The 12,394-nt window shown below is 44.3% G+C and overlaps 1 protein-coding gene across 1 annotated transcript in view; it reads left to right on the top strand.

Annotated features, from left to right (window-relative positions):
* The first annotated feature begins 7,545 nt into the window (after positions 1-7,545).
* Positions 7,546-12,394, top strand: part of LOC131192019 (keratin, type II cytoskeletal cochleal-like) — a 31,420-nt gene continuing 26,571 nt past the window's right edge. The window contains exons 1-2 of the mRNA XM_058170765.1: positions 7,546-8,044; positions 10,381-10,592. Coding sequence (XP_058026748.1) covers positions 7,685-8,044; positions 10,381-10,592 — 572 coding nt within the window. The 5' untranslated portion in view covers positions 7,546-7,684. The remainder of the gene's footprint in view (positions 8,045-10,380; positions 10,593-12,394) is intronic.

Raw genomic sequence — 12,394 nt, 5'->3', positions numbered from 1 at the left:
GCTTGGTGCGCAGCTCACAATTATAATGCTGCAGCACCCCACAGACACATGGTTAACATTTGCAACCTTTTTTTTTGCTTACTAACTACAAGAAAAGTCAGTGGGGAAGAGGGCAGGTGATCATAAATGGGGACTGTTATGTATCTTTAAATATTTTGGGTGGGAAACAAGCACGTTGCTGATTGGTTGAAGCCGCCGGTTAAACAGTATATAAAGGGTTGTTTTTCCCCAGCCAGGTTGCTGGGTTCACCATATATTAAAGAGCTGTTGTCACTACCCTGGTCTCCAGCCTCGTTACTTCCCGAACTTAACACTGGCGACGAAGGTGGGATCTCGAGGCTAAGGAGCACCAGAACCGAGCTGAAGCACGAAAGAACCGAACCCAGCAAACACAGGGCAGAAAAGTGGAGATGGCAAGTTACACTCCGCCCGCACCGTTTGACCCGGCTAGAGAAATGGGAGCGTATGACCCGTTTGAAAGCTTTCTAGAAGCCAACGAACTGCAAGGAGTTCCAGACAACCGCAAAGGGCATACTTCTTGAGCCACTGCGGTCCCGAGGTCATCGACATCGCGGAAGCCCTGGCAGCGCCAACGCTGCAAGTTTAAGGACGCAACATGTCGGCGGTGCGAGAAGAAAGGGCACCTAGCTCAAGTCTGTCGAGCTCCCCAACCTTCCGCGAAAATTCAAATCGGCCAATCAGAGCGGGATCAGCAAGGCGACCGCGATTGGCTCAAACAAAAAGGCGCGGATTCGAACCAAACGACTGTGGTCATAGGCGCGCCAACCCGAGTGGAGAAGAAGATCTTCACCAAACCCAAAATAGAAGGAGTACGGTGCCGACTCGAAGTGGACACCGGATCAGCAATCACCATCATGTCCTGGGACACTTTGGCGAAGGCACTGCCATCAGTCGCGAAGCGCCACCTGCAAACACAACGGCCACGAGTCCATCACTACCAAGGGAATCGAATCCTGTTCGAGGGACCACCTCTGTCCAGTCGAGTACGGACCACACAGAAGACCCTGCCCATCACGATCGTCAAGGACCCTGCCCAGTTTGTTGGGACTAGACTGGTTTCGCGCACTGGGCATGGGCGTGACTGGCATCTACAGAAGTGACTGTAACCTGAAAGACATACTCATGAATGAGTTCGAAGATGTCTTCAAGGACTGCCTGGGCAAGTACAAGGGGACCCCTATTTCCTTCAACTTAGACCCCCAGGTAGCCCCCATTAGGTTAAAGGCAAGGAGAGTCCCTTTTGCCCTCAAACCTAAAATTGACAAGGAGCTAGATAAGCTCATAAATCAGGGGATTTTGGTGCCAGTCGAATCACGCAAAGTGGGAGACGCCAATCGTCACCCCAGATGGGTCAATTAGAATCTGTGCTGACTACAAGGCGACGCTAAACAAAGCCTTACAGAAAAGCGCTTACCCAGTTCCCGTGGTGCAACACTTGCTGCACTCTTTGGGGCAAGGGCAAGGCTTTGCAAAGTTGGACTTGGCTCAAGCCTACCAACAACTGCCCGTAGACGCCAACACAGCCGAAGCCCAAACGATTGTAACTCACAGGGGGGCATTCAAGTGTACCCGATTACAATTTGGGGTGAGTGTGGCACCAGGGCTGTTCCAAAACTTAATGGAATGACTTCTGCAAGGGCTCCCAGGGGTAGTTCCCTACTTCGATGATGTATTGATATCAGCGGAAAACGTAGAGGAATTGGGGGAGCGTCTGAGAAAGGTTCTGGGCATTTTCCGGTCAGCCGGACTAAAGGTTAAAGTGAACAAATGCCAGATAGGGTAGAATCCGTCAATTCTTGGGCTACCGAATAGGCAAGAAAGGAATTCGCCCCACTGAGAGCAAGGTCAAGGCAATCAGAAAGGCTCCAGTGCCCAAAAACAAAACAGAGCTACAGGCATTCCTGGGGCTAGTGAATTTTACGGTCTTTTAAAAACAAAGCGACGTTGCTGAACCGCTGCATAAGCTTCTAGGAAAAATACTGTTTGGTCTTGGGGAAAGTCGGAAAGTAGGGCTTTGAAGCAGTAAAAACCTGCTCTCGGCGATAGCCTGCTCATCCAGTATCATAGCTCATTACCCTTAGTGCTGGTTGCGATGCCTCCCTTACGGAGTGGGGCTGTGCTCAGCCACAGACTTCCAAACGGCACAGAAGCCCTATAGCCTTCTACTCCAGAACGATGTCCTCCCAGAGAGGAACTATAGCCAGTTAGATAAGAAGGCGCTAGCAATTGTGTCAGGGTAAAAATTTCACGAATATGTTTTAGGCGAGACTTTGAAATTGTGACTGACCACAGACCGCTGTTAGGAATACTGGCTGGCGACACCAACGCCTGTGGCACTTTCGCCACGATTGACTCGATGGACTATTTTCTTAGCCGCTTATTCTACAAGCTGCAGCATCGACCAGGAAAAGAAGTGGGGCATGCGGACGCGTTAAGCAGATGCCCACTGCCAGGGCGATCGAAGACCCCACTCCGGGACGCCCATCCTGCTTATTGACTCTTTGGACTCTGGCCCAGTCACATCTAAGGAAGTGGCTCGGGCATCATACCGGGACATTATGTTAAGGACTGTACCGGTTGGGTACAAGAGGGTGGCCGCTGGGCGAGCAGTTTAAGGAATTTGTAAAAAGCGTGATGAGCTCTCGGCTCAAGGGGTGCCTGCTATGGGGTGATCGGTGGTAATATCCCGGATAAATTAAGGGAAAGGTATTGGACCTCCTCCACGAGGGTCACCCAGGGATCGTAAGGATGAAGGGCTAGCAAGAAGCTATGTGTGGTGGCCACTCATGGACTCAGAGATTGCTGAGAGGGTAGGAAATGCCAGGCTTGCCAAGAGTCCAGACCTCTACCCCAACGGCCCCAGTCAGGGAATGGGAAAAACCCCAAGGGCCCTGGTCAAGAATCCACATTGATTTTGCTGGCCCCTTCCACGGCCAAACCTTCCTAGTGGTTGTCGACGCATTCTCTAAATGGTTGGAGATCATACTCATGAAATCCACCACGGCCGAGGCAGTAATCGCAGCCCTGCGCCACCTATTCGCAACCCACGGGTTGCCTGACACTCTGGTGTCCGACAACGCCCGCACCACGGCAGCCCAGTTTGAGGAATACTTGGCAGAGGAGGGCATCCGACATGCCCTCTCGCGCCTTTCCACCCTGCGCCGAATGGTTGCAGAGCGTTCCGTCCGGAGCGCTAAGGAGGCATTGTCCAGGCTCAAGCCAGGTGACTGGCAAACAAAGATAGATTTCTTTCTGGCCGCTCAGCACAGAACCCCAAGCACTGCTACAGGCAGAAGCCCAGCCGAACTATTGATGGGACGGAAACTCCGGTGCCCACTTGACGCTTGAATCCCATTACACACCAGAGGGTTACAAGGGGAACTAGAAAAACGAGAGAAATGGGCATAGGCGACGAGTGTGGGCCCGCAACTATGGGGACGGCCCAAGTTGGCTCGCAGGGCAAATCATAAAAGCAACCGGTCCAAAATCATACTTGGTTGAATTACAAGACAACCGAGTATGGAGGCGCCACATAGATCAGATAAGGAAACGAATAGCTGAACAACCCGAGCTAAATGAGACAGATCATGACCACTCCTTATTTGAACCCACAGCTGACCATAACCCGGGAGGCGCAAGACTTAGCTGAGGTCCCGGAGGTCCAGCGACGCCATCAGGTCCCGATGGAAACAGCAGGGAAAATTACAAAGTAATCCAAGGCCGGATGGCCAAGAAAAGAGTCTGCAGTAAATCATGGGTGTCTGCCATCAAATCTATTGATAGGAAGGGTTCAGAATTGGTTAAGAGGTGAAATTTGTAATCCCTAAGCTATTCTTTCTAATATGTCTGTCATCATTCCAAAACAAAAGTCCTTATTGGACTTTTGCTGATTCATATGAAGAGATGAGGCTTTAGTGATGGGATGAGGCTTTAGAGAGAGTGGAGTGAGCTAGTACTGTATGGAATGAGGAGATGTCGGGCTGATAAACTGCTAATGCTGATTATACTTGCTGGGGATGAAGGGCAAGTTTTCTTCTTTTAACTTAGAAGAGATAAAAGAAGAAAAGGCGCCCTTCATCCCCAGCCAGTATAAATCAGCATTAGCAGTTTATCCCAGCCGACATCTCTTCTCTGTACTTTCATTTTTTTAAAAAATAAAATAAAATATATCCCTGTAATATGAGGTTGTATTCGTTTTTATCCATATAATATAATCTTCAATAAAGTTATTTGGGGGGGGGGAAGATTTTCATATATTTTTCCTTCTGTCATGTTAGAAAAAAAATTCTTTATAAGGTTTCTGAGGGACACTCTAAAACCCTTAGGTTCACTTGTAGTTCTGAAGCTTGTGATGGTCACCTATGCAAAAAGTCTTCATGGTGACCTGGAGAAAGGAATTTGCCTGAAGACTGTCCACTGTTATTGGACTTCTTCCTGAGAAACCTGTAATGCATTTCTAAGGTGTGTCTTATGAGAAAGTGTAGAAAAGAGGAATGAGGAAATTGCTGAATCCTAATTCCCAATCTTAGACTTTCCTCAGAGACATCAACTGAATCCTTTCCTTTTACGGCCCAATTAAACCAATTCATTAATCACCATCACTGTTATCTCTTTTTCCTTCTTCATAGAAAATACAGGTGACCTCTGTTAACAAGCACTCATTCAGTGAGCCTTTGAACTTGCAATAGCACTGAACAAGTGATACTGATAAGAGGTCCTCAAAGTTCCAGCCATCTTGGTGTCTCCAGGTGCTTGGTGCGCAGCTCACAATTATAATGCTGCAGCACCCCACAGACACATGGTTAACATTTGCAACCTTTTTTTTTTGCTTACTAACTACAAGAAAAGTCAGTGGGGAAGAGGGCAGGAGATCATAAATGGGGACCGCATGATGTCCTTGCTTAATGACCACACGGGATTCACTTAATAATGAAAAACGGAACTGCAAACACTAAGCAGTATAGTCATGTGACATTATACTTTAAATGTCACTTAGCAGCAGAAATTCTGGTCCCAATTGCCATAGTTATCGGAGGACTACCTGTATTTAACATTCTTTTCCTGCCAATTGTGTGATTGTCCACCCATCCTCCTTTATTTTCTTCATCCTCTCTCATTATCATGGTGGTAGTATGACAAGGCAATAGAGCAAAACAGGTACACAAAGATCCTTGTCACAGAAGTTCACACTTACCAAAGAGTTGAACCAGCTCCCTAAAAAGAATTTGACACCAGTGAAGCTCCCTTTGCAGCAAAGCATAGCACGTTTTGCGTCTTTTAGTTAGTTGCTATATTTACAGAGATCTGCAGCAACTTTCCGCATGTCTGCAAACCTCAATGTTTGTTTTAGCTACACCAGCTATTACTGGTGCAGAGAAATGTCCTGTTTTCTTCTATCCCCATTCTCAGGTTCACACGCTCAGGGATCTCAGCCTACCACCTAAGACTGAATTTTCAGTCTTCATTTCAGCTTCGTCTCAAAAAGAGGAAGGCCCTTTCTCTGTGTTGCAGGAGACAGAACTGCCAAGGGTCAACTCTGTGATCTGGGAAATTATTTGCCTAATGGTGGTTGAAGTTGCCACAGTAACCAAAACATCAACTTGCACCTTTGCTTCTGATAACAAGTTTAGCCTGAAACTTCCCAGGGCAAATTCTTATCTGTTCTTTCTTTTCCCTCCCTCTCAGAATAACTCTTGAGTTAACTCACACTAAAGAAATGAATTGCTCCCAAATTCCATTTAAGCAGGATTTGAAATGCAAACATAAGCCACCAAAGTTTGGGGTCTTTGTTAAGGTGCCAGGAAAATATTGGCCTTTAAAACTCCTTGAATGGCAAAACAAAATTAAAAAAAATAAATCCACAGGAAGCCCCCCCCCAAATAAACACTAATCCTTTGTAACAAGAATGTACACAATGAAGCTGCTATGAAAAGGGCCAGGGGCTAGTTCTAAAACCTCAGCAATGCTTTCAATTTAATTTGAAGGACAGTAAAACAAGGAGATCTTACAAAATGTCTTTTTGGCTACCCCCGTGAGATTTGTAAGGTGCTTCCTTTGGCTTGATGTAACAAACCGGCCAGTTCCTGAAGAAATACATACTGAGTTTTCCTTATAAGGTTTAATTCCCATACTCACCATCCGGGAGATGAAAAGCAAACTGAACATAGTGACTAGGTTTCCATATTATATTAAGCCACAATGCCCTTGTTTGGCTGTGGCTTAATGTGTGTGAACCCAACCATTGCTTAGGGATAAGAGGGTAATGTATGAATCTAGCCATTGTGGCTTAGTTGAATGAACCATGTTTAAAATATATCCAGCCAATCCATTCATATTTATGGTTATCAGAATATAGTCTACAATTCCTTTCTTCTCTAACAGTCTGCTTTGAATCTGTAGAGACAATGCAGGGATGTAAGATTATAAAGAAAATATATTCTAGATTAAATGTCCAGGAAGAAGGTTTGGTTGCAGTTGCACCAAAATAGCTAGTCTGCTCCTTTGGTCAATATAAATCACACTAAAAGAGCATATGTTTGCTCTGATGTTTGCTCAGCAAACATATATTGCATTAAATCTTGCTCTGTTGCTGTATCAGAGTATCTAAAAACCTTTCGAGTCTAGGTGATGGCAAGCATTAATGAAATAATTACTCCTTTCGGTAAGGGGGAACAAAATCCAACTGATTGGAGCATAAAAACACAAAAGGAAGAAGCAAAATATAAATTATTAATCATGGAAATGATGACAATTGAAGTACAGTATTTGTGTTTATCTAGGCTATATATCCTTTTGATGCAGATATTACATTACCAATAATCCAATGCTACACAGCCCAGATTTCTGCTTCTGTGTATCCTGGTCATGGCTGGAAACTGTTATTCAACCTATTTGGGAGGATATCAACCTGGGGTAGATTTTTGGATCTTTTTTAATGTATCTTTTATACCAGGGGTCTCCAACCTTGGTCCCTTTAAGACTTGTGGACTTCAACTGGCTGAGGGACTCTGGGAGTTGAAGTCCACAAGTCTTAAAGGGACCAAGGCTGGAGACTCCTGTTTTATACAACACCCTCCCCTCAGAAATAGCCTATCTGAGTGAAGACCCTGATCAAAGATGCTGGATTTGTACCATTCAACAGATTTTTCTTCCCTTTCGAGCTCATTATTCTTGGTTTATCTTCCCCGACATTTCTTTTACTAACATAAAACTGTGCGTTATTACAACTTCTCCTTGATCCCTGTGTATTTTCTGTTTGTCTTTACTCATGGGGCAGGAATAAAAGACTGTGAGACCTTAACTTTATTCTGCTTGGGGCCAAGCTATCCAGGTAGGTGGACAATAGCTGCTAAGAAAAGGGCAAGGTGTAAGGGAGTGGAGCTGATAGCGTTTTCCCCAGCTGCCTTTCTTCTCCACTGAGCTCAGCAGGTTGAAGGCAGTGGGCCGGCAGCCAGACACACCCAATTCTTCCAGGCAGTAAAATGATCCTTTCTCTGCCCCCAAGCCAAGCCCAGCTCTTTCTAATAGATAAAAAGGAAAGGAAGTGCCAGCCTGCAGGTTCAGAGGGACTCTTTCTTTTTAAACTCCCCTGAGTTCTACACCTTGCTGTTCTTCCCCTCCTCATCTTCAGCTGCCAGATATAAACCTCCCTGCTCGAGCAATCATGTCGCAGATGACTTCGTTCAGTTCTCGTTCAGCAACTGCCCCTTCTAATTTTTCCCAGGTCCGGATCAGCTCCGTTTCTTCATCCCGTGGAATCAGAGGGAGTGGAAGCTTTAGGAAGCCTGGTGGCTTTGGTAGCGCCAGTTTGTTTAACCTGGGCTCCGGCAGCAGGAGGCTCGCCCCATCCTACCCTCTCTCACCTTCGCTTGGATATGGCGGTGGTATTCAAGAGGTCACTATTAATACAAATCTCTTGTCCCCATTCAACTTTGAAATTGACCCCGCCATCCAGAAGGTACGCAAAGAGGAGAAGGAGCAGATCAAGGTCCTCAACAACAAGTTTGCAACCTTCATTGACAAGGTGAGATATGGGCCTTTTTGTGATATCAAGAGCTTTCTATAGGCCTTAGTAGTGGGTTGCAACTGTACTCATAATATTGGGATGTTTTGTTGTTGTTTTTCTACAAAGGCTTCAGGCTGACTACTTAAGCTGCATTCAAAGAGATGGTTGATTTTCACTCAGATAACTTGGATTTAAACTGTGATGGCTCAGTGACTCTATGTTAACCACATGATTGTTCTTAATAATCCCTTGATTAAGACTGGGCATGGCAGGATAGCAGGCTTTTGAACTGATCTGTAAAAGACTACACCTTCACAATACGGATATGTCTCACTTTGTTCTCCCATGCTGTCAAGGATGGAGGCTGATACGTTATACGCATAAGTGGGGGGGAAGAAGGGAGAGATCCCCAAAAGTTCAACATTATTCAGGGAGTCATACCCATAGCTATGAGTGCACACATCTGAAATAATTAGTAATTACACTTGATACGTTCTGGAACATTTTTGCTTGGCTCTTAAGAGGGCAAAATATCTTGTTTTTTACATTTGTGTACCTGCTGTTGCAATGTTTTTGAGTTAATGCAGTTCTTGACAAAGGAAAAAAAAGTATGGATTCCATCCCATGGTGATTTTATGTCTATATACCCTTGCTCACCTTTTAATGTCTTCTGCATTTTATGGGCTTGCTCCTGGGAGTAACTGCAGTGAATTCTATGGGGTTTGCTTCTGAGTAATCATGCTTAGGAGCATATTGTTAGATATCTACACAGAGATATCCCATAAGTATTCATTATAAGACATCTATAACATATACTGTGATGCCATTTGTGCTACTTGCGCAACAGTTCTGGGTTGGGTTGGGTAGTCAGCCCAAAAGCCAAAGCTCTGAGCATACAAAGTAATCGTCCACTTACCATTTGAAGTTAACAATGATGCTAAAAAACAGTGACTTATGACTAGCCTTCACACTTATGACCGTTGCAGTAACCCCACAGTCATGTAACCAAAATTCAGGAGATTGACAATGGTAGCAATAAAGGAGAATATTTGTAGCTCAGGGTTGAAATGAGGAGTCCTTAGTGTCTCTCTGAGCTTGGCAATGGGCACGTTCAACTGCAACATAACCATAGTCATGCTTGTCATTTGCGACCTTCCCAGGTGCTTCCCTCTGACAAGCAAAGTCAACGGGAATGCCAGATTTGCTTTTAACGACTGCACAATTCACTTAACAACTGCAGTGATTCGCTTACCAACCACGGCAAAAACAGATCATAAAATAGGGCATAGCTTACTTATTAACTCTTTTTCTTAGCAATGGAAATTCTAGTCCCAGTTTTGGCTGTCAGTTCACATGTCTCCTGAAATGTTATAGCCCCCTATTAATGTAGTTGATTCATTTAAACGTCAGAGAACAATGTGCGGGTATGAATGAATCTCTGCTGAACTGTAAAACTGACCAGGAGGTTTCTTTGTTAGAAAGTAACCCAAGTCTGTAATCTCCCCCACCTCTTAAACTGATAAAGAGAAAATGAAGTAAAAGGCAATGCAAACATTTCTAGAGCTCTTAAATTGTTCGGCCATGCAAAAGCTAAATAAATATCAGAAGTTCAAAAAAGCTTGCAAAACAGCGCAACTAAATTCAGGCATGTGTTTCACACTGACCCATGGCTAAAAGGCTGGCTTTAGAACCAGTCGGCTAAAACAAAGATTTATCCATTGAGGGTTTTTGTTGTTCTTGTTGTTGGGCTACTTTCCAACAAAGAAACCTGTAATCCTTATGATTTATATTGATATATTGACTATCAATTGTGTTGTAAATGTTGTACCTTGATGAACGTATCTTTTCTTTTATGTACACTGAGAGCATATGCACCAAGACAAATTCCTTGTGTGTCCAACCACACTTGGCCAATAAAAATTCTATTCTAATCTGTAATCTCCCCCACCTCTTAAACTGATAAAGAGAAAATGCAATAAAAGGCAATACATACATTCCTAGAGCTCTTAAATTGTTCGGCCATGCAAAAACTAAATAAATATCAGAGGTTCAAAAAAGCTTGCAAAACGCTCAACTAAATTCAGACATGTGTTTCACGCTTACCCATGGCTTTAGAACCAATCAGCGAAAACAAAGATTTATCCATTGAGGGTTTTTGTTGTTGTTGTTGTTCCTTCGCAGCCTCCCTAGCTTTCCTAGCTACTTAATATTGCCAGATAATACATTCTTTGACTCTCTTTTCCTGTATCGGAGGGCTATTCAGGCTGGTCGTTTTCTGTCTGATTTTGTGGGCATGTCACACTGTCCTGGAAAAAACAGCTGTTCTTTAAAATGTGCTTGTGGGTATTTCTCAGGTCCGATTCCTTGAGCAACAGAATAAAATATTGGAGACCAAGTGGAGCCTCTTGCAGCAGCAAAAGACCACCTCTCGGAGCAACATCACACCCATCTTTGAGACGTACATTAACAACCTGCGGAGGCAGCTAGAGAGCCTGCACAATGACAAGGGACGGCTGGAAGGAGAACTGAAGAGCATGCAGGATCTTGTCGAGGATTTTAAGAACAAGTAATGTATTCATAACGGTTTTTGTCGAGCCTGGGAGGCTTCAGGTGCCTCTGTGCAAAGCATCCAAGGTTTTGCTTTAGGGGAAACAGTATCTAAAAGAGAATTTGGGTCTAAAATGCATGTGGGTGTCGTGTCCCACTCCTCCGCTGACGGCCAGGTCAGGGAAATCCGTATCAGGCGTGCCTCTGCAGCTCTGCCAAAGTCCTAGCAAAGTTCTCAAGGCAGGCAGGAGACTAGGAAGTGATTTCAGCAAGATATGTTTAGACTTTGCCTGACTCAGAGAATGCCAGAAAGCAGATCCTTTATATAGGCCATGGGGTGTGGCTCCATGACTCAGCACTTATCCAGGCCTGCCCCTCCCTTCCCTCTGTTGACGCCACCTATCAATTCTCCTGAAGCGAGGGTCACTCCAGGCTCCAGCTGTTGGTAATTGACCTTCCTCAGGCTCACATGCTGTGGGGGAGGGGTCTAGTTGCTCCGTTTGCCTGGGCATGGAGCCAGGGCTGGGGGCTGGAGGCGCTTCTTCTTCCTCAGCCTGTCTGGGCATGGAGCCAGGGCTGGGGCCGGGAGGCATGCTAGGACATTCCTCAGTGTTCGGAAGCAGATAAGAAGGCCCCGGCTGCGGGGAAAGCGGACGAGGCAAAACAGTGGGCTTTTTTTTTTCTTTTTTTGGTGGGGGGATGACAACGACAGAAGTTCATTGCAAATTCCAGTTGGCCCTCTAGAGACTCATTCTCAAACACACGTGTATTGAATTGCAAATAAGCAATATCAACTCACGGATGGTTGGATCCCTAGTGCATGAGCTGAGGGTTGAACTAGATGATCTCCAAGGTCCCTTCCAACTCTGTTTTACCTTTTACCTGAAATAAACCCTGGAGAGGTTAGCACAGTGGCATATTCTTCGTTCTTCTATACTTGTATCAAAGGAGTATTAATATTGTTCAGAGAAGGATGAGAAGCGAATGTTTGGATTACTCACATTATACTGCTATTTCCTTGTAAATGGAATAGCCTTAATCTGACAAGATGATTTTTTTTAAATCATTGAAAAAAACAAGATTGAATTGTTCATACAACACATATTTCTCTTGTGAACTGTTTAATCTTCTGTGCAAAATATATGAAGCAGATACAGAAGGGCAAGCCATTCTATTCATGGTAGTGGCTGGGGAAAAAAAGTACCATGTATTTATAATTGTTTTGCCTATGGACTGTTTTTTATCCAGCCAAAGCAACAATGACTTCTAAAGTACAGGGTAGTAGATATTAAAGCTATGCATGATTCAAAAATTACTTGGAAGCAAGCATGCACAATTCCAGGACACCTCTGTTATTTATTAAAGCAGTTTGGTTGGGTGAGGCTATGCTGATTCAATATTGGTGAGAGACCACAAGGGAGGTAATTACTGTAGAATCTGCAGTACAATCAAGTTCAGAAACATTTGAAATGTAGTAGTTGCAAGGACCAAGAATATTAGCAATGTAGAATTATGTGAATTATAGATGATATGCACTTCTTAGCTGCGTTCATCAATAGCTGAAAATAGCAGATGAAAAGAAATTAGGGCTCAATCATATAATGCCTAGGATCCATAGGCCCTGTTGGTAAAATAAAACAAAACACAAAATTTGAGAACATTAGGCCAACGTTCCCATAACACACACAATTCAAGTAGTCTAAAGAGTTTCAGTCCAGAGAAATTTAGATGAAGCATTTCTGCTTATTGAATTGTCAGTGCTTAGGCTCAAACCACTGGAAAGTTTCATGGTATTAATGGTCATGTCCCAATATGGATTCT

The sequence above is a fragment of the Ahaetulla prasina genome, chromosome 2 (genome assembly GCF_028640845.1).
Source record: "Ahaetulla prasina isolate Xishuangbanna chromosome 2, ASM2864084v1, whole genome shotgun sequence".
Lineage (NCBI taxonomy): Eukaryota > Metazoa > Chordata > Lepidosauria > Squamata > Colubridae > Ahaetulla > Ahaetulla prasina.
The sequence above is the reverse complement of the archived record's forward strand: the minus strand, read 5'-3'. Positions and strand labels throughout refer to the sequence as shown.